Source organism: Pangasianodon hypophthalmus, chromosome 14 (assembly GCF_027358585.1).
Source record: "Pangasianodon hypophthalmus isolate fPanHyp1 chromosome 14, fPanHyp1.pri, whole genome shotgun sequence".
Lineage (NCBI taxonomy): Eukaryota > Metazoa > Chordata > Actinopteri > Siluriformes > Pangasiidae > Pangasianodon > Pangasianodon hypophthalmus.
Genome location: NC_069723.1, coordinates 1,584,108 through 1,606,607, shown reverse-complemented (window position 1 = coordinate 1,606,607; position 22,500 = coordinate 1,584,108). Strand labels below are relative to the sequence as shown.

General features: G+C 39.0%; 3 protein-coding genes across 8 annotated transcripts in view; all 3 read left to right on the top strand.

Moving 5' to 3' along the window:
* Positions 1–2,703, top strand: part of LOC113544557 (presenilins-associated rhomboid-like protein, mitochondrial) — a 6,442-nt gene extending 3,739 nt beyond the window's left edge. The window contains exons 6-10 of the mRNA XM_034310478.2: positions 697–846; positions 1,322–1,392; positions 1,825–1,926; positions 2,087–2,184; positions 2,312–2,703. Coding sequence (XP_034166369.2) covers positions 697–846; positions 1,322–1,392; positions 1,825–1,926; positions 2,087–2,184; positions 2,312–2,426 — 536 coding nt within the window. The 3' untranslated portion in view covers positions 2,427–2,703. The remainder of the gene's footprint in view (positions 1–696; positions 847–1,321; positions 1,393–1,824; positions 1,927–2,086; positions 2,185–2,311) is intronic.
* Positions 2,704–6,698: 3,995 nt separating this feature from the next.
* On the top strand, positions 6,699–13,835 carry cldn15lb (claudin 15-like b). Of its 3 annotated transcripts, none has more exons than XM_026943402.3 (6): positions 6,699–6,857; positions 8,014–8,232; positions 11,101–11,265; positions 11,358–11,439; positions 12,391–12,504; positions 13,264–13,835. In XM_026943402.3, the coding sequence occupies exons 2-6, from the start codon at positions 8,016–8,018 to the stop codon at positions 13,349–13,351; spliced, it is 666 nt and encodes a 221-aa protein (XP_026799203.1). In that variant the 5' UTR covers positions 6,699–6,857; positions 8,014–8,015; the 3' UTR covers positions 13,352–13,835. The 3 variants fall into 3 exon arrangements, with proteins under 3 accessions (XP_026799203.1, XP_026799204.1, XP_026799202.1); XM_026943403.3 differs by having other exon boundaries at positions 6,730–6,857; positions 7,995–8,232; XM_026943401.3 differs by lacking the exons at positions 6,699–6,857; positions 8,014–8,232 and adding an exon at positions 8,271–9,250.
* Positions 13,836–14,202: 367 nt separating this feature from the next.
* atg16l1 (ATG16 autophagy related 16-like 1 (S. cerevisiae)) overlaps positions 14,203–22,500 on the top strand; it is a 20,440-nt gene continuing 12,142 nt past the window's right edge. The window contains exons 1-6 of one of the 4 annotated variants that reach the window (XM_034310664.2): positions 14,203–14,381; positions 15,652–15,760; positions 16,485–16,578; positions 16,696–16,801; positions 18,310–18,383; positions 19,887–20,138. In XM_034310664.2, coding sequence (XP_034166555.1) covers positions 15,655–15,760; positions 16,485–16,578; positions 16,696–16,801; positions 18,310–18,383; positions 19,887–20,138 — 632 coding nt within the window. In that variant the 5' untranslated portion in view covers positions 14,203–14,381; positions 15,652–15,654. Of the gene's footprint in view, positions 14,382–14,677; positions 15,017–15,651; positions 15,761–16,484; positions 16,579–16,695; positions 16,802–18,309; positions 18,384–19,886; positions 20,139–22,500 lie in introns of those variants that run through there. The other 3 variants (XM_034310666.2, XM_034310663.2, XM_034310665.2) reach the window with 3 other exon arrangements.

Sequence of the window (22,500 nt, the reverse complement as noted above, 5' to 3'; positions counted from 1 at the left end):
TAACACACACTCATTATAATCCCAACACACACTCATTATAATCCCAACACACACTCATTATAATCCCAACACACACTCATTACAATCCCAACACACACTCATTACAATCCCAACACACACTCGTTACAATCCCAACACACACTATTATAATCCTAACACACACTCATTATAATCCCAACACACACTCATTACAATCCCAACACACACTCATTATAATCCCAACACACACTCGTTACAATCCCAACACACACTCGTTATAATCCCAACACACACTCGTTATAATCCCAACACACACTCGTTATAATCCCAACACACACTCGTTATAATCCCAACGCACACTCATTATAATCCCAACACACACTCATTATAATCCCAACACACACTCATTATAATCCCAACACACACTCGTTACAATCCCAACACACACTATTATAATCCTAACACACACTCATTATAATCCTAACACACACTCATTACAATCCCAACACACACTCATTACAATCCCAACACACACTCATTATAATCCTAACACACACTCATTACAATCCCAACACACACTCATTACAATCCCAACACACAGTCATTATAATCCTAACACACACTTGTTATAATCCTAACACGTAGTCACTCTCACTTCTTTCTTTCTTTCTTTCTTTCTTTCTTTCTTTCTTTCTTTCTTCCTGTGTGTGTATGTAGGTGCACTGTGTTGGCCCATGCTGCTGTCCACTTTCAGTCACTACTCATTCTTCCACATGGCGGCCAACATGTATGTGTTGTGGAGTTTCTCCTCCAGCGCAGTGAGCATGATGGGAAAGGAGCAGTTCATTGCTGTCTATCTGTCCGCAGGTAGGGGTGTGTGTGTGTGTGTGTGTGTGTGTGTGTGTGTGTGTGTGTGTGTGTGTGTGTGTGTGTGTGAGAGTATGAGTGAGACTCTATTACAGCTCAAAACTTCACATAGACATGCCCCCATTCCTGGCATCCGTGATATCCCATGATATTTAGCATACACACTTCAGAATATCCCTTAAGGAGTAGGCTGCCTAGGTAGTGTGTGTGTGTGTGTGTGTGTGTGTGTGTGTGTGTGTGAGTAATTAAGGAGTAGGCTGCCTAGGTAGTGTGAGTAAACACTCACATGGATGCTGAATGAGACACAGCCGTTTAAGCCATCAGCTACTCTTGAATAAAAAAAAACGGACAAATGACTAAACGAGTCACAGTCGTGATAAGACATTACAGTGATTTTTGATAGGATGATGATTGAATTCCAGTTTGTGTGATTATCTGGTGCGTGAACATGCTGTCGTGTGTGTGTGTGTTTCAGGTGTGATCTCCTCGTTTGCTAGCTACGTGTGTAAAACGCTAACAGGGAGACTGGGGCCTTCGTTAGGGGCGGTGAGTGTGTCAATCATCATGAACTCTTAAACACTTAAGATTAACACTAATGCGACATAGTAATCAGCAATTCTGTGAAATAAGTAAGAAATAAAACACTTGTATAGCCTGCTAGCTAACTAGCTTATACATGAATATTCAGGAGAATTAAAGAGGGTGATTTTTATGATTAATGCTAAATTTTAAATAATGTCACAAAGATTAATACAAATGAAAACACCTCGTAAATTTGTAAGTGCTAACTAACTTGTTAAAGCTGTAATTCAGGAGAATGTAATGAAATTCTGGGCTCTGATTGGTCAGTACAACAAATTCCCCACTAGAGGGTGCTAGTGGTTTCATTTTCTCAGAGGAAAGTCTCACATCCTGTAAACTGAGTTTGACTGTGTGTGTGTGTGTGTGTGTGTGTGTGTGTGTGTGTGTGTGTGTCAGTCTGGTGCTATTATGACCGTGCTCGCTGCCGTCTGCACGAAGATCCCTGAAGCTAAACTGGCCATCGTCTTCCTCCCTATGTACACCTTCACTGCAGGAAATGTGAGATTCACACACACACACACACACACACACACACACACACAAAGACATTCATTCACAACAACACCTGCAGAGACACCACAAAAGTAACCCAGTGATCTTTAATGCAAAATCAGTGTTTATTTCCTGATATCTGCTGTGATGTCACTTCCTGAATCAGGCACTGAAAGCCATCGTTGCCCTGGATACAGCAGGTTTGATTATGGGATGGCGCTTTTTTGACCACGCCGCTCATTTAGGAGGCGCTCTGTTTGGCATGTGAGTGAAACACACACACACACGGCTCTCAACACTGTACACTATTTATATAATTATCCACCATAATCTGTATGTATCTCTATCTCTGTGTGTGTGTGTGTGTGTGTGTGTGTGTGTGTGTGTGAAGCTGGTACATCTTCTACGGTCATGAGCTGATCTGGAAGAACAGGGAGCCGCTGGTGAAAATGTGGCACAACTTCAGGACGCGAGGACCCGGCACCGGCGGCAACGGATCCCTCTAGAGCATCATGGGGAAAAAAATATTACACCGGATCAGCATAATATACACCGGTTTATTAGGAATGAGTGTGTACAGTGTGTGTGTGTGCGTGTGTGCGTGCGTGCGTGCGTGTGTGTGTGCGTGTGTGCGTGCGTGTGTGCGTGTGTGCGTGTGTGTGTGCGCGTGTGTGTGCGCGTGTGTGCGTGTGTGTGTGTGTGTGAATGAGAAGGAGCTGTGATCAAACTTATTGCTGTTGTTCTTTTGGACTATAAATAAAATTTATTACAGTGTGTCGTTTACATTTTTATTGTTTTTTTGGTTTTTTTTTTTTTACTTTATTTGTGTGGAACTAATTCTGTCTGCCAGCTGATGATGTCATAGCGGCCATTAGAACAGCTGACCAATCAGCAGTGCCGCACGACTTAACAGTGGAACTACACACTCATTCGAATCGTGACACACGTCAGTATAATCACACACTAATTAGTGCTCTTACTAGAACATAAGTAAAGAATAAAATCGTTAACGGTACGCTGTTGATTAGTTTCCTGTAACGGCACGTTCTGAAGCGTTTTATTCCTCTTAATCCACAAGTCACTGCTTTGTCAAAGATTACAATTTTTCATTTATTAATGAATGAAATATCATGCTTTTTAACCATTTATAGTTACTGTTTTGGAACGTCTAGTTAGTTCAAGTTAATTCTAGTCAAGTTACTTCCTGTCCTGACACTGGAGACTCCTTCCATAAATGTTACATAAACATCTTCTCACAGCGAACTTCATTCTGTATCAATGATTATGTTTTTTTGTTTTGTTTTGTTTTGTCAAATAACATTTTTATTTATTTATTAGTAGTATTAGATTACGTAGAATATCCACTATACAAGTCCCTGTGAATGAGCTGTTACCATAGCAACCAGAAGATATTAGAATTAAGAGCCTCGATATAAAAGTGATTTGACTCTAAAACACACAGAATCCAGTTTAGTGGCACTTCCTGATACTGGTTAATTTAGATTTGAGTGTTGTGTGTGTGTGTGTGTGTGTGTGTGTGTTTTTATCAGTGTATTTCTGTGCATTATGAATGTATGCAAGATTTAACACATTTTTGCGAATTGATTTACAAATTCAACATTTTTCAGAATTTTTCAGTTTTATTATTTTAGTTCTATGGGTTTTTTTTTAAAGTTATTTCGCCAGATAGCACAGAAAGAAATGGTTCAAAATCATTAACTTTAATCAGTTTTTTTCACACTTAGCCAATGTTTAACATAAAATAATCAATTATAATTTATAATTAAATACTTTATTTTCTTTATGATTTTATCCCAACTCTGTTAACTACATCTAGAGTAAAATTGATTGTATTTTTCATTTTTTCAGATTGCATTTTTAAATATCATGAAATGGAATGACATCTCATTGGGAAGCTTGATGTATTTCCAAAAACTGAATGTTCCTAAAACTTATTTTATTCTGATTTAAGGAAAAATAAACACATTAAAAATTAAAGGATAATTTTATATTTGAATGTGTTTATACTATTATTGTTAGAAGCTCTAACTGTAATTGAAACCAGCAGTATTGCATGATACTGTGAAGTCCGCTACTGTGAAGTTACTGTGAAGTAAGTGTGTGTGTGTGTGTGTGTGTGTGTGTGGGTGTGTTTGTAAACTGCTGTATTATTCAGTAGCCACAGTTTCAGTTGAAGAACTTTGATCCCAGTTAAATGTAAATGATTGACCATGATGACACTTAGACACTTACACACACACACACACACACACTCCACACACACTGTCCTAGATCACTGCTTTCTATCTTTATATCTTCAGTGTGTTATAATACAATAATCCACTACATTCTCTTAATGCCAGAAACAAATCATAGGGTTAGGATTAAGGTTTAAGGTTTAGGGATTAGGATTAGGGTGCTGTAATGGAAACTGAGAAATCAACTATCAAAGAGAACAATCCGATACGCTGATTAATATTTCATATTTTTATTTAATGTTCTACCAAAACTTCCCCTTTGTGACAAAAACACCAGTCTGCCTCACCTGCTTCTCTAAACACAATGCAGTGCACTGACTCATTTGCAAAATGCTGGCTTTTGGCCAAGCTGTATGAGTCAAGTTTTGCTATAACCAATTTGCAAATGGACTTTAGGGTTTGGGGGTTTGGGTCAGGGATTAAGATTTAAGGGTTAGGAGTTAAAAATTAAGGTTGGGGATTAAAAGTTATGGGTTAGAGGTTAAAACTTAAGGTTTTGGATTAGGATTTAAGGGTTAGAATTTAAAACTTAAGGTTTTGGATTAGGATTTAAGGGTTAGAATTTAAAAGTTAAGGTTTTGGATTAGGATTTAAGGGTTAGAAGATAAAAATTAAGGTTGGGGATTAAAAGTTATGGGTTAGAGGTTAAAACCTAAGGGTTTGGATTAGGATTTAAGGGTTAGAATTTAAAAGTTATGATCGGGGATTAAGATTTGAGAGTTAGGAGTTAAACGTTATGGGTTAAAAGTTATGGGTTAGAGTTAAAAGCTAAGGTTTTGGATTAGGATTTAAGAGTTAGAAGTTAAAAATTAAGGTTTTGGATTAGGATTTAAGGGTTAGAAGATAAAAATTAAGGTTTTGGATTAGGATTTAAGAGTTAGAAGATAAAAATTAAGGTTAGGGATTAAAAGTTATGGGTTAGAGGTTAAAAGTTAAGGTTAAAAGTAAAGGCGATTAGGATCTAAGGATTAGGAGTTAAAAGTTAATTCAATTCAATTCAGTTCAGTTTTATTTGTATAGCACTTTTAACAATGGACATTATCACAAAGCAGCTTTACAGAAATAAATAGATTCAGGATATTAAAAGTTAAGCTAGGGAATTAGGATTTAAGGGTTAGAAGTTAAAAGTTAAGGTCAGGGGTTAGGTTAGGGTTAGGATTTGGGAGTGATGATAGGAATTAGGACTTTATGAGTTAGGAGTTAAGACGAGATTAGGAGTTAGGGTTTTGAAGTTTAGGAATTAAGGATGTGAATTTGAATTTAGGGTTTAGGAGTTAAACCCTTAACTCCTAAAGGATTTAATGATGGTGATTAGGATTAATGTTTTAGAAGTTCAGGCCAAGGTTATGATTTAGGGTTTAAGAGTTAGAAGTTAATGTTAAGGAATTGGATTTAGAAGATAAGATTGGAGATTAAGATTGAGGGTGTAGGAGTTAGCACTAAATGTTAGGATTAGGATTTGGGGTTTAGGATTTAGGTAAATTTGGGATTAAGATTTAGGTTTTAGGAGTTAAGGTTGAGGATTATGATTTAGGGATTCAGAGTTAGAAGTTAAGTTTAGGATTTAGAGGTAAGGAGTAAATGTTAGGGATTAAATAACATTTTAAATTTTAGCAATGAGATTAAACTTTAGAGTTTAAGAGTTCAGGACCAGGGTTGGAATTTAGGCTTTAGGAGTTAATGTTGGGAATTAGGATTAGGACTCAAGTTTTATGCTTTAGGAATTAAGGTTGATGATTAGCATTTGGGAGTTAAGGATGGAGATCAGGATGTAAGGTTTAGGAGTTAAAGTTGAGAATTAACTTTTAGGATTTAGGATTTTTAGGGATTTGGAGTTTCGAGTTAATGTTGGGGATTATGATTTTGAGTTTGTGAGCTAATGTTGGGGATTAGCTTTTATGGTTTAGGAGATAGAAGTTGAAGGTAGGGTTTAGGATTTAGGGATTAGAAAGATTCATGGTTTAGAAGTTGTTAATTTAGATTGGGGAATTAGGATTTATGGTTTAGAAATTAGGAATTAACATTGGGACTTATGATATATGATTTAGGAGTTAAGAGTTTAGGTGTTTAGGCCAGGATTAGGATTTGGGGTTTAGGAATTAGGAGTTAATCATTAGTTAATCATTAAAGTTAGTGTTGGGGATTAAGAATTACAGTTTAAGAGTTAATGATGGAGATTGGACATAGGGTTTAAGAATTATGAGTTAAAGTTGGGGATTAGAATTCAAGAGTTAAGGTTTGGAGTTAAAGATTTAGAGTTTAGGAGTTAAGGTTTAGAAAAGTTTGGGTTTGGAGTTTAGGATTTAGGATTTAGGACAGGGTTTAGCAGTGTTTAAGAGGTAGAGGTGGAGATCGGGGTTTAGGGGTTGTGTTGGGGTTTCTGAATTAGGGTTTAACAGTAAACAGGCTAGAAATTAGGGTTCAGGAGATTGGAGATTAGAGATTAAGAGTTAGTTTTAGAGATTTGGTGTCAGGAGTTATAATGTAGGAGTTTGGGTTTGTTGTGATGGGCTAATAATTTCCTGCACATGTCTAGGAACAAAATCCACTGCCACTGTGTTTAGCTGATCTGTTTTGGGGTCACTGACCCAAAGCCAATATTAACACAGTGACTTACATGACTCGAGACATTGAGACAGAATCACACACCGTTTAGCACTCGGGAGACTCACAGAGCAGGTAAGTTTAGGAATTACACAGCAAAAGTGATCAGACGAAAGTCGTCACCTTTACACCGTTGTCTGATTATACTGCTGCTGCTTTATTGTATTAAATCTACCTTCCTGTGATGTGTTAAGGGTTTTGTCTGTACATGTTACACTTAATTTACAAAATAAAGGTTAAATAAACATATATTCACTGAATAAGAGTAAATTTAAGTTACAATATTTAAGTTGTAACATGCTAACCAAAACTGATGTTTAGCCTAAACCATTATAAGTGCTAGGCCTCTCTCAGAGTTAGCGTTAGCTTTTTTTTTTTTTTTTTTTTTTTTTTAGCTCTTTTTCCCCTTCTTTAAAGGAACTAGTCGAGACATCTGATGTGTTTCTGGTGATCTATGATGGTAGTTTAATGGAATATCTTTTTCCTAATGGTTCCTGCTTGTTTATCTAATTTTATTTGTATGGTAATCATTCACGCTTATTGGGTTCTGGTGCTATTTAATCGTAACCAGAACATTCTTAATGTTTTTTTTTGTGTGTGTTTTAAACTCCGTCCTTAGCCTAGGTTTAGGAGTTAGGGTTTATGGGATTATGGTTGAAGTTTGAGTTTGGATTAAAGGAACAGTTTGATGAAAAAAGTGCATTTACACAATTCCCCATGTTTGCTTCTTTACGTAATGAAGTCTAGCCCACCATAACCTTCTATGCAAATATCAACTTCAAGCCACATCTAGATCTTGGCTTTGCAGATTAGGTTCCATGGTTTAGGCTTAGGTTTAGTGATTAGGGGTTGGGATTAGAGATTAAGAGTTGGGATTAGAGATAAGGGGTCGGGATTAGACATTAAACGGTTTGTATTAGTGATTAGGGGTTGGGTTTAGAGATTAGGAGTTGGGATTAGAAATTATGAGTTGAGGTTAGAGACGAAGAGGTTGGAATTAGAGAGTAAAAGGTTGAGATTAGAGATAAAAGGGTTGGGATTAGTGTTTAGGGTTTGGGATTAGAGATTAAGGGGTTGGGATTAGAAATTAGGAGTTGAGGTTAGAGAAGAAGAGGTTAGGATTAGTGATTAGGGGTTGGGATTAGAAATTAATGGGTTGGGATTAAGTTTACAATTTTCCCATAATATCTCCTTTCCATTTCTCTGTCTCAGTTTCTGCCTTTCTTCGCAGTGATGGCGGAGGTAATGGTGGAGGTGATGGGCGTGGTCCTGGCCATTATCGGTTGGTGTTTGGAGTCGAGCAGCACAAACTCAGCCGTGTGGCGGATACACACCAAAGCCGACTCAGTGATGAGGAGCAGCTCACAGTATGAAGGCCTGTGGAAGAGCTGCAGCTCCAGCAACGTGGGGGTGCAGTGCGTGACACACCCCACCACACTGGGGCTGCCTGGTGCGACACACACACACACACACACACACACACACACACACACAAAATCACCAGTGATACTCAGAGACACACCCATCTGTCACACTCTGTACCAATATGGCTTACTGGAAAAAACAAACAGTTTCAGACAAGCTGTCCTCAAATGTTGTGATGACGTCATACTGTATGATCAAGTTTCTGATTGGCTGATCAACAAACCTAAGCTCCGCCCTCAGGAACATGTGTCACTCTTCAAACTCGTGATCACACGGAAAAGGCAAACCATAAACGTTTCGAGGACACACACTTAATCGAAACCTAGATTCACTTCCTCTTGCATCATCATCTTCACCATCTTTTTCTGCCTGCCTGTTGTCGTGGTAACCACGGGATGGTCATAGGTTTATGACTTTATGGCCCTTCTGAGTAAAGTCCTCTTAAAACTCTGTCTCACACACACACACTCACTCACTCACTCACACACACTCACACAGAGGAGACGGTTGGACTGTTTGCACTTTTGGGATTTGTTGTAAATACGCTGTTTTTATGCTGTAGCTGTAGTGTGTTATTAAGAGTGTGTTGTTCTCTAGGACAGTGTGTGTTAGCTGGTTGTATCTGTTAGTGCGTACTGTGTGTGTGTGTGTGTGTGTGTGTGTGTGTGTGTGAGCTCTGTGGTAGCATTAGCCTGTAGATTTGTACTTAATAACACTCAGGGCCTGTTAGTGCACTGCGCTGCAGTGTGTGTTAGCTTTATAGTAGCATTGCTGAAGCGTGTGTGTGTGTGTGTGTGTGTGTGTGTGTGTGCGCGTGTGAGTGATCATGTCAATGGCGGTGGAGTTACTGGGCTTCTTGCTGTGTGTGGGTGGGTGGCTGCTGAGCGGCGTGAGTTTAGCGAATAACTACTGGCGTGTATCGTCGTACGTGGGCAGCGTGGTCATTTCCACACGGCAGTATGAGAACCTGTGGCAGGCGTGTGCGGAGGCCAGTACAGGCATCACGAACTGCAGACTGTTCGAGTCCATGCTCGCACTGGATGGTAACACACACACACACACACACACACACACACACTATTCTGGTACCACTACACTGGTAACCTATTCATTCGCTACCTAATCAGATAATTAGAACTTAGCACATGAGTCTACTGTTCCACTGTTGCGCTCCAAATCCAGTATAACGTTCCTAAGAACAAAACGAAGAAACAGGCCGTATGTCGCCTAAAACAAGAAAATAGCGACGTCGGAATGGCGGCAGTTGTGTTTCGGATGTTGAATTAATTTTATTTGAAATATCATTAATTGTTTACTGTATTCTGTGTTGTTGTGAATTTGCTATTTAAGCAGAATATCCATCCGTATTCCATGTATTCCAAGTAGTAAGCTTAATTTACCTTAAAATTACATTTACCTTAAAAATACATCTTAGCAAGTGAAAATACTTTGAATATAGTCACATTTAGGTAATAATTCCTAGTATAAGGTTATAATAAACCAAATATAAGATTATTAAACCTATTTCTAGCCATTTTTTTACTAAGTTCAAGCTTGAAATCATCTTATTCTATTGCCATACAATAGCACTAAGCTAACAAACTGCTTTTTAACATTTACACCTAGAAAGAAGAAAATCTATCAGCCAACAGAATTAGATAATTTGTCTAGAAATAGGTTTAATGAGCGTATAACAGGAAATATTAGATACATTTGACTGTATTCAAGATACTGTATAGTCACTTGCTAAGATAACTTCTAGCTTGTGCACAGTGTGTGCGTGTGTGTGTGAAATGAAATCATGCGAGATGTGGCATTAATCCAAAAACAGTTGTGAGTTTGGAAGTAAGGCATAAATAATAAGCTAGTGGACTACAAAAATAATCAAAAAATACCACTATTAAGTGGAAACAAATATCAGATTAACGTTTTTTTTGCTTGTTTGTTTGTTTCTGATGATTGCTTTTCGGTTGCATTTTTGTTCTTAGTAAAATCCTGTTGTTTTATGTTCATTTCTCAGACTTTTCTCCTTAGACGTCTGTCGGGAAGTCCTGTTAGAAAAAGTCTACGTGTTCTAGTGTTTGGGACGTAGCTAAGAACTGTACATTAGCTTGGTTTCGAGTCAAATGTTTCGAAAAGTTTAAGTGAATTTCTGAAAAATGTGAGCAAATTTGTGTTTTTATCTTGCAGAAAAATCCCGAGAATGTTGAAAGAAAGCAGTACAATATGAAGTGTTTGTGGTTGTTGTTGGTTTGTGTACATAAAGAGAAACACAACCGGCGTAAAGGAGTAAAGTCTCCATTTTAGCAGCTACATTACAGTGAAGTGGAAGACTTGAATAAACAAAGCAACGTTGAACAACAGAAAAAAATTCTCTAATAAAACAATTAATTTTTTCTTTTAATTTTTTGTGACGCAACAGAAAGAGGACTCGTATTCTGTACATTGTATGTCGCACACTACATGCTCAGTAGCGCAGTTTATTTGTGATTGCCTTGTAAAAAAATTATAATTCAGTCATTTTGTTTGCTCAGAAATGTTCAGATGACGGCGAAACCTGTGACTCACAGCCCCAAATTTAGTTTTCATCAATCTATTTTTCACAGTTTGTCTCTAATAGACTCTTTAATAGATGAATTTCTGCACCTCGGTGAAGCGTAAAACGTTTTCGGCACTTATTTTCTTTGTGAATTATTGTCTTTATCATTGAGGTTTTTTTTTTTTTGGACACATTTTGAAAAATTTGCATGAAAGAACAAAAAAAAAAAAAAACGTTATATGGTTAGAGGTCTTACCCTGTATTGCATGTATTGTGTATTATACAGTTTTTACACATTCTTTAGCACTATTGTGTTAAATATGTTATGGTGTGTGTGTGTGTGTGTGTGTATAGCCTACGTGCAGGCGTGTCGTGCTCTGATGATTATAGCCCTGCTGCTCGGCCTCGCCTCGATCCTCCTCTCTGTCCTGGGACTGAAGTGCACTAAACTGGGCGGCATGAAGGAGACGAGTAAAGGACGTCTCACACTCACTGCTGGATTGCTGTTCATACTGTCTGGTGTGTAACACACACACACACACACACACATATACGCTGTATGACTGAGTGTAATAGGTGTGTGACATGTTAACACTGTTTGTGTGTTTTAGGTTTGTGTGTGTTGACGGCTGTATCGTGGTACGCATCACGCATCATTCAGGAGTTTAATGACCCCTTTTACGTAGGAACGAGGTGAGCAAACACACACACACACACACACACACACACTGTGTTGAATTCTGAATTCTGATTGGTCAGAAGGTTTAACTGTACAGAGGAATTTGCATAATCATTGATATGGTGAAGTTTCCTGTAAGGAGATGTTTATGTCGCGGTTTTGGAAGGAGTCTCCAGTGTTAGTGCTTTGTAACAGTCAGTTTTCAGACACAGTTTCTCTGTAACATCACAAGCTGCACTCTTATTAACTTATTAACTTCGAGAGAGAGAGAAAAAAAGAGAGGCTGGGGTCGGAACGACGGTTTATAGCTGCTATAACGTAAGTGAGAACAGGAACTATCCTGTTTCTCGGACGTTCTGACATGAAATGCAACCACAAACGGATAAAATGTTCTAAGCATTGGTGAATCGCTGTGGTATAAGAGGAATAAAACACTTCAGGACGTGCTGTAGGATAATAATCCGCCTCTGTGTGGTAACAGTAACTCCATCACACCATCCTATTGTTGATTATTTTCCCGCTAACCGCAGTGGCCTTGGCGAAAGGTTCACAGAAGACAATAAGTTATTGATAAGAGCAGTTGAACACACTGTTTATGGACACCAGGAATCGCTTCAGGGTTATTTAAGTAGAGGTAAAGGTAAATGATTTAGCTAGAAATAAAAGGAGAAAGAAGATAAGATGGAGGAAAGGGAGAAACGGAGAGGAAGAATGTCTTGATCAAGGAAGAAATGTGAGGAAGAAATGAGATAAAGGACGGGGATTGGAAGACGAGATTGTAAAAGGAGAGGCAATGGGAAGAAAAGGAGAGAGGGAGGAAAGAAAGAATGAGGAAGGAAGGAAGAAAAGGAAGATATATGGGAAGAAAGAGCATCAGCTACAGAAGGAAAAGTAAAATCCTGATATAGTGTATGGTGTGTAATGTGTGTGTGTGTGTGTGTGTGTGTGTGTGTGTGTGTGTGTAGGTCTGAGCTGGGTACCGGTCTGTATTTGGGTTGGGCCGCAGCGGCGTGTGTGATTATGGGAGGAGCCATGCTGTGTGGATCATTCAAGAGAGCAAGATCACCCAAACCCTCAGGGTGTGTATCACACACACACACACACACACACACACTTTGAACCGATAGTTGTTTATACGCTTAACTGCGATATTCAGACTTTTCCTGCCAAAGACTGGAATTATAGCTACATATGAATTTAGTCCGTAGTTCTTGAAAAATCTGATTTTTTTTTTTTTTTAAACACTGAATGGGATACGAAGAAATTTCTTCGTAAATCATTCGCAGGTGCGTTTAGACAAAAAAATTTGGCATTTGTGAAAATTCTGTTAGTTCTGGAAAAACATTCGTCTCCTACGTTCACTCCTGAATTTGTGAAAATTCACGCATGAGGAGACTCGCTAACGTGAACCTCGCCTGACAGATTTTGTTTGTTCATTTCATATTAATGAGTAGAAAGAAAGCGATCTAAACAAATCCATAATCTAAGACAAATAAGACTAGCTGTTCAAGTAGGACAAAAGTAATGGCACCCTATAAAAAGAGGAAGAGTTAGTGTGTGTCTATGGTAGCGGATTCGCTGCAGTGGCTGAGCTGCATTACTGGAAAATTTAGCGCACGCCATGTTCAGGAAGCGCTCTTTCACCGTTTAGTTGTCATTTTGTCTTTAGCAACTCATAAACATTGCCTTTTATGGAGTTTTGTGACTTTAATGAAAATATTTACTCACAGCTTTAGTAAGTGATAGTAATTATAAATGAAGCATCCACCGTAATATCCACAGTATTGAAATGTCCACAATAATAATAGTGTGTGTGTGTGTGTGTGTGTGTGTCTCAGTGGTTACAGGTATAAGTCGTCAGCCAATCAGCAGATCTATAAAACAGGTGCTCAGTCAGAGAGCAGCAGCTCCAGAGCGTACGTTTGAACCCAGCACCTGTACCACTCTACACACACTGGAAATGAAAATTGTCTATAAAACCGAAACATACCGTGTGTGTGTGTGTGTGTGTGTGTGTGTGTGCGTGTGTGTGTGTGCGTGTGAGTGTGTGAGTGCTTGTGAGTGTGTTGTTTGCGGTGTTACACATGATGTCTTTGTGCTGTTAATGTGAATAATGTTTGTGAAATTGTGGGCTCTTGCCTTTGCCTTTATGAATTAGAGTGTTTCTGTGTGTGTTTTTTTTTTTTTTTTTTGAGGGGGCTTCACATTTTTTAGTAATAACAACAATAAATTATATTTTTATAACTTCTGTTTTGGGTAATTAGAGTAATTGATAATTTGGGTTAATTTTTTTTCTATATATGGAGTTGGATAATATTTTGGAATTTGACAGAATAAGGAATAAATTGAAATTGTGCATATTTCTTTTATTGTGTGTGATATGAATAAATCAGAATGGATAAACACGCCATCTAGTGTCCTCTTATTTAAACTGTCGGAGTAATAAATGTGACTGTCAGGGAAGAGGGTTTAATCATTTTAGTAAATTTGTTTGCATTTATTTGCTTTTTTTATTGTATTAATAATAAATAATAACACAAACTGTTTACAAATGTGACGTCATCCCGACTAAAATGAGCACTTTATTACTTTTATTTCATCTACAAATATGAATCAAATATGAATCTTTTCTATTCTTTTCTTATTTCTGCTTTTTCAGGGCTGAATTTTTTTTTAAATCTGCTCAGGTGTATTTTTAGTTTCAGTTACACCGATTACCATTTAAGGAGTTCCGGAAACTTTCTGTTTCGCGTATGAGGGCGTGCGTTAAACTTTACAACCGGAAGTGATTCTGTGCATGAGCCAAGATGGCGGTTCCAAATGTGTCTGGAGTTGGCTAGCCATCACACGACTTGATGTGATTTCTTTATTATTATTTTTTTAATTTATTTTGCGCGTAGCGACGAAGATTCTCTCAAGAAGTGTTTAGAAATCTCGGAAGAAGTCTTTAACTCACGTGAGCTGCTACCATGTTTCTGCATTCAAAAGTATTTGAGATAGCTAGCTAGCTAGCTAGCTAACTAAGATTTTAGTCATATGTCCTAACCGCAGAATGTTTATTAGTTTAATTGCGTGCAGTTAAATTGTATATTTTAGTGTGTATAAATCAACAAAAACAGCAGTCTGTTTTTTAAAATAATTCCCCGTCACAGTTGCTCAGATTTGTTTCGCTAAGTTATAGCTGCATCTATTGTCGCGCATGCGTGTTAGCGTCATGTTGGTGTATGCAGTGCGCATGCGTATTAGCGTCGTGTTGGTGTATCAAGTGCGCATGCGTGTTAGCGTCATGTTGGTGTATCAAGTGCGCATGCGCTTCTGTCACTTTTAGCCTGGCTAGACTTAGCTAGCTCCCCGGATAGTATTAGTGGCTAACATTAATGTTAACTGACTTATTTTTTTTTACTTAAAAGACAGTTTTTTTGGGGATTTTTTTGAGAAGTTAAAGGGCTGATTTTATCCGTGTGATTTGTGGAGCAGTTGGATGATGACATGGCAAGTCTAGTTAGCAGGGTGGCTAACATGCTACCTTAGCTAGTTTACCTGTTCATCCATTAATCTGCAAATAATGATGATTTAATATTATTTAAAGAGGTAATATTAGTGATTGGTTGTAATATAACGCCTCTGTATGAGATTAAGTAATTATTATTGGTTATTTTTCTCACTTTTCTGCGATTTGTTTGTAATTTTTGGTTTTAGTTTCACTAACTGTGGGGAAATAGTCAGGTGTTAGTGATGCTTTTGCTAAGCTCCAGTTTCAGAACAATATAGGCTTTCAAAAAAGGAAAAAGCCCCACTAAATATATTGCATTAAATATTTATGGTAAAAAAAAAATCGTGAGTTGAATGTTTGTTTACATCCGGGTCTCTCTCGGGTCATTAAACATACCCCGAGCTGTCCTTTTAATTTTATTTATATAATATTTCTAAATGTATTTTTTTAAATTAATTAAATATAGAAAACATCATTTAATGAGTGAAATTAGTGTGCTCTTATTTTGCACATGTCGAAAAAGACAAACGTCGGTAGACCCAAGTCACGTGACATGACGTCAGCGCCATCCGGAGCCCGGTTTGTTTGATTGACAGGCTGCTGAACACGCAGAGAGGAAGAACGCGCTCTCTGTCAGAGGGAGACAACTGATCACTCTGTGTGTGTGTGTGTGTGTGTGTTGTGCGTGTGTGTGTGTGTGTTGTGTGTGTTGTGCGTGTGTGTGTGTGTGCAGGCAATGGCAGGTCGCAGGGTGGAGTGTGTGTGGAAGAGGCACGTGGCGGAGCAGCTGAAGCAGAGGGACCGTGTGCAGAGACAAGCTTTTGAGGAGATCATCCAGCAGTGTGAGTGACTGTAACCTTGTTACACACACACACACTCTCACTCTCACTCTCACTCACACACACACACACACACACACACACACACACACACACACACACACACACACACACACAGAGTCTCTGTGTCTGTGTTTCTCTGTCTATCACAGAGTGTCTGTCTCTCCCTGATTGAATCTGTCTGTCTGCATCTCCTTTTGGTCTCTCTGTTCACTCTCTCTCTCTCTCTCTCTCTTCACAACCCCCCTCTCTCTCTCTCTCTCTCTCTCTCTCTTCACAACCTCTCTCTCTCTCTCTCTCTCTCCACAACCTCTCTCTCTCTCTTCACACTCTCTCTCTCTCTTCACACCCTCTATCTCTCTTCACACCCTCTATCTCTCTGTCTCTCTCTCTTCACTCTCTCTCTTCACACCCTCTCTCTGTCTCTCTTCACACTCTCTATCTCTCTGTCTCTCTCTCTTCACTCTCTCTCTTCACACCCTCTCTCTGTCTCTCTTCACACTCTCTATCTCTCTGTCTCTCTCTCTTCACTCTCTCTCTTCACACCCTCTCTCTGTCTCTCTTCACACTCTCTATCTCTCTGTCTCTCTCTCTTCACTCTCTCTCTTCACACCCTCTCTCTGTCTCTCTTCACACTCTCTATCTCTCTGTCTCTCTCTCTTCACACTCTCTCTTCACACACTCTCTCTCTCCGTCTCTCTCTCTCTCTCTCTCTCTCTCTCTGTAGATAACAGGTTGTTGGAGAAGTCGGACCTGCAGGCCGTGCTCTCAGAGAGGCTGCAAACAGAGAAATATGAACCACAGAACAGACACGATCTCAGGTTAGTGACCGCCTCAATCTGCAGCTGTGTTTATGTGTAACGTGTGTGAGTTTATTTTGATAACACTGTGTGTGTGTGTGTGTGTGTGTGTGTGTGTGTGTGTGTGTGTGTGCGCAGCCCGGGGGCCGAGTCGAGCCGCTGTGACATGCTGCAGCAGGAAATGTCTCAGATGCGCATCAAACACCAAGAGGAGCTCACAGAGCTGCACAAAAAACGCGGAGAGGTTAGCAAACACACACTCGCTGCTCACGCTAACGCTAAACACACCCTCACTGCTCACGCTAACGCTAAACACACCCTCACTGCTCACGCTAACGCTAAACACACCCTCACTGCTCACGCTAACGCTAAACACACCCTCACTGCTCACGCTAACGCTAAACACGCACTCACTGCTCACGCTAACGCTAAACACACCCTCACTGCTCACGCTAACGCTAAACACACCCTCACTGCTCACGCTAACGCTAAACACACCCTCACTGCTCACGCTAACGCTAAACACACCCTCACTGCTCACGCTAACGCTAAACACACCCTCACTGCTCACGCTAACGCTAAACACACCCTCACTGCTCACGCTAACGCTAAACACACCCTCACTGCTCACGCTAACGCTAAACACACCCTCACTGCTCACGCTAACGCTAAACACACCCTCACTGCTCACGCTAACGCTAAACACACCCTCACTGCTCACGCTAACGCTAAACACACTAACGCTAAACACGCACTCATGAGCAGCTCAGGTGTCTGTTAAAGCAGCTGGTTTGGCTAAAAGTCTTCGACTCAACGCCACACTAAAGCGTTTCCACTGCAAACGCCTGATAAAGTTATAAAATATAGCATGAAAATAATCATTAATCAGGTGCGATGACAGGAAATAGAACAAATTACACCTCAGAAGTGTTTACAGCGAACAGTATCACTTTATTAAGTGCAATATAAATGCTTAAAAGTGCAAAATTAATTAATCACATGACATTAATATGAAAACAGACCACAATATAAACACATCTTCATAATCCTGAGCGAGTGCAGTGCAGCAGAAACACAGCAGTGAGATTTAACAAGAGAGAGAGGTTTTTTTTTTCTGCTTTCTGCTGAAGAGTCACATGTTTTCTATCTCTCTTTTATTTATTTATTTATTTAAAAAAATTTTTTTTTTTTTTTTAAATGAGATGTGCCTGGATCCCGTTGCTTTCTTTCTGAGAAACTCTGCAGGCTCTTGCGCTCTTAATGCCTTCTGAATCTGAATCAGCACAAATCATTTTTGTTTTAATTCTTACTTTAATGTTGTTGTTTTTTTTTTTTTCTCAATCTTTTTAGAGGAAGAAGGGATTTCGCTCCGTATCTCCATCTTGGCAGCGATTATTTACAGATAAATTCGATTGACACGACTGAGATTTTTTTTTTATTGGCTAGAACCATGTCTATTTAGTTTAATTTTTTAGAAACTAGAATTTGCTTTACTGTTACATTTTTCTACAGTTTTCCATTTTATTATATTTTATCATTTCCTTTTTTATTTTTTTTCCACCAGTTGAGAAAAACTGTAGTTTTGCTTTACTAGTTTCAGCTGTGATAATGAGTAATGAGGCCCTGATGAACTGAACTGTGTGTCTGTGTGTGTGTCTGTGTGTGTGTCTGTGTGTGTGTCTGTGTGTGTGTCTGTGTGTGTGTCTGTGTGTGTGTCTGTGTGTGTGTCTGTGTGTGTGTGTGTCCGTCCAGCTGGCCCAGAATGTAATCGAGCTGAATAACCAGATTCAACAGAAAGACAAAGAGATTCAGAACAACGAGGCCAAGTGAGTATCACATGACTCTGTTAACTCTGTGTGTGTGTGTGTGTGTGTGTGTGTGTGTGTGTGTGTTTTCACTTTGATTTATTTTTGCTAGTTAATAAATAGTCACTGGTTCTCCAGTGGTCCTGGGATTTGAACTCAGAACCTGCTTTGACCGCTAGTCAGCTCTCGGAAGTTAAATTTCACTCTCATTAGGGAATCTCGTGTTAAAAACATAAACGTGACGCGACGGCGAGGTGAAACGCGAACACAGACCAGTCAGGATGCGGTGAGGTCGTCGTTGTTTGACCTGAAATGAAATGATGGTTCATCCGTCACGGTGAAAAGGACATGAGAAGTTATTTACAGCAGTAACTGGGTTATAGTCGACCGCACATGGCACGCTTATAACGATACGAACACAGAAACTCCGTCTCTCTCTCTCTCTCTCTGAACTCCGGCTTTCGATCGTCTGGTTTTTTTAAGCACAAATTATCACTGATATTAAAGTTTATTCTCGTATTAAAAATGTACATTTATTCATGCAAATGAGCTTTCATTAAATTAACCGTTCCTTCATCTGCATACTTAATAACAGGGACGAGTTTCAAAAATGTTCCTGACTTTGGCCGTATCAGAGTTCGCTTCATACTTTCTGGAAATAATGTCACTATGTCCAATAAATAATGCGCAAAAAAATTCTAATTCATTTCTGACGTATAAAGGCTTTAAATAAAAAAAGAAGGGGGGCCTAAAAAAAAAAAAAAATGAAAGAAAGAGTACTACAGAAAAAGTTACAAAGCTCCGTTTAAGTCTGGATGCGGGAACGAATCGGATTGCAGTCGGATTGCGGCGTTTGCACGACTCGATACTAATTAGATTTTTTATTTTTTTTTTTGCTCGTGTCCTGAAACTAAAGTCAGTAAAATGAAGAATTTGGCTGAATTCTAACATCACATTTATTTATTCACTCCAATGAAAAATCAGATATTTTCTCATTGTCTAATCTGGGAATATCTGGAAATAATTTTTCTTCCAAAGCTGTTTTAAGGGTGTTTTAGGCTTGTTGGCAGCGTCGTTGGTGTCGAGTTTTACTTTTTAAACATGATATAAGGCAGTGGTGTGTGTTTTCGATGTAGACTTCCTGACAAAAAGCCATTTTGAACGTGTGTATCACCAGATTTGTGGTTGTTTTTCAGTTTTCTTCCGTTTGTGTTGATGTTTAGAAATCCTACAAAACTGTAAAGCTGTCATTTTTTTCAATATGTCCCATCAGAATTACGTAAGGATTCACACACGACAGACCTTGCGGTTATAACAAAGAAGTAAAGTATTTTGTTATAGCTGTACGGTCTGGAGTGCGTTATTCATTTATTAACGAATGAGTTATATGTTGTGCTTTTTATTGTTTTATAGTTACGTTTAATGTCGTGGAACATCTGAGGGAGAAATTAGTTCCTGTTCTTACTTACTGGTTTTGTGTGTGTGTGTGTGTGTGTGTGTGTGTGTGTGTGTGTGAGCGTGCAGGATGTTGGAGTACCAGCAGCAGATCTCCCAGCTGGAGGGCGATTGCCGCGAGCTGCGCAACTGCCTGTCGGACCTGGAGCGAGCCAATCAGACGCTGCGGGACGAGTACGATGCGTTACAGATCACGTTCAGCGCTCTGGAGGAGAAACTGCGCAAAACCACGGAGGACAATCAGGAGCTCGTGACACGCTGGATGGCCGAGAAGGCGCAAGAGGCTAACCGGCTCAACGCGGAGAACGAGAAGGACTGCAGGTCAGCAACACACACACACACACACACACACACACACACACGTACGTTCACACTATGAGCCTCAAGATTCAAATCTCTTTCATATTATCTTCTTAATGTGTCTCTATTCGAAGAACAATGAAAAGCAACCATCCACTTTCTTAATTAAATTAAGTTTGTTCGTTTGTTTATTTTTTAATAAATCCAACTCCCATCCAGTTTTGACAGGATTCTGACCAATCACAGTCGCGCTCTCTGTTTGTGCAGGTCCTCAATGGTTTCAAAAGATCTTCTTTTGTTCTACGTTTCAACGCATAAACGAGTGATTGAATGGCTCATGTGCTCAAGTGTTGCAGTTACAAAATGTCTTTTTTTCCATTTGAGTTCAATTTCTAGCGCAAAGTTTCTAGCTAGAAACGTTCCTGTAATATTCATTCTATTAATGTCCATAATCGCAGCAGCACATGGACTTTTACAGCAGCCTGTGCTCTGTGGTTAATACTGCTGGAAGTATTACCTTCTCCAGAGGCACCAACATCTACAGCGTTTACTGGAGACACCTGAAGAAAAGTACGCTTTTCCGCTTTCTCAGCCCGAAGGAACCGAAAGGCGCGTTTACTTTTGGCAACGGTTACGTTTTAACGTTTTGCGATATCAAATTTCACCTAGATAAAGTTCTGTATGTTCACAAGACTCGCAAACGATAGAAAACACAAAGAAAACAAATGATAGGGGGAAAAAACGATATGAAACAGGAGTGTCGTGTCTTTGTTCAGTTTAAAAAGAAAAAAAATGGAGGTGTCTGAGTTTATACAGACTGGGCTTCAGTTATCAAACTGGATTTATGCGTAAATCATTCGTACGAGCGTTTACACAAGAAACCTCGTCTTCGTGAAAATCCTGTAAATTCGAAAAAAAGCGTCCGTGTCCTACTCGTCCTCTTGACCGTGTGTGAATTTACATGTAAGAAGACTAACTAACTAACGTAAACCTCGACTTGATCGACTTCAAATTAAATAATTTGCACTCTGTCGAGTTGAAATTGTTTATTTTTTATTACGTTTAACTTTTGTTTGGTGCACATTTGATTAAAAATACATCCCATCCAACAAACAAACGACTTCAGATCATCTCAGTATTGAGTTTACAGTAAAACATTAATCCATCATGAGGCTGTAAAGATGCATGTGATAATCTGAGGGAGTTTTAATGCCCCAAAAGTCCGTCCCAGAGAGCGCGCAGCACATTTACATCCATTTAAACCGGTTTAAACCGGTTTAATTTCTGCACTTCGCACCTTCACACACTTCACTTCGCATCTGTGTGTGTGAACACGTCCTGATTGTCCTCGTCAGGGACACACACACCTCCCTTTTCACACTGCGTACAGTGTGTGCTTACATACACACTGCTAATAATGAAATAAGATTAAAAGATAAGATAAAAAAAATCTGATAATAATAATAATTAGACAGACGCTCACACACACACACACACACACACGCTCACACACACACACACACACACACACTCTCTCACACACACACACACACTTTATTAAAACTCCAGCTGGAGTGACTGGAGAGCGACTCGTGCAGCCTGTGACCGTGAATCTGTTTCTTCCAATCAAAATGGCGGACGAATCAGCTTTAAAATATTATGATGTACGTTGTGTGAGCGTGTTGTTGATTAATTTTCTGTAACAGCGGCTTTGAGAGTAGTGTCGGCTGCACGGTTTATATTGATGCGCTCGTTCTGACACTTAACGTTTCTGTAGGAAAAATTTACTTGTACAGTGGACGTGCTACACAAATGAACTGTTTAGTTGTTTTTTTTTTGTTTGTTTTTAATTTAAATTCCCCCAGATATCAGATTTTGTGCTTGTAAACCTTCTCACTCTTCATACACACACACACACACTCGTCTCTGTGTCTCTGTGTGTCAGTTACGTGGTAAAGGGTTTGAGCCGCTTCTTTAAAGAAAAACGATGTCAGTTTATCTGAGGTATCATGAGAGAAAATAATCTTAAATTGAACACTCTTTTTTAATATAAAAGTGTGAATTTCCCTCTGGGATTAATAAAGCGATCGAGCCGTCTGTCCGTCCATCTCGATGCCGTGATGAAAACTTCTCCTCAGCTGATAAATTTCCTTCGTAGGAAATCTGGAAAAGGTTTAACTCAGTTTCTGTGAAAGTACAACATTTAAACAGGAAGCAAAATACACTCTGAGAAAGCCATTATTCAGTATTTATATATTTTCCGTTTATTCACAATTCACTTTTATTTCAATATTAAAAAAAAGCAATAGAAGAGAAATAAAATATTAGTGTAAGACTAGAATCGATCATTTCAGTAACGGTAAGAGATTTAAAGTGAATATTT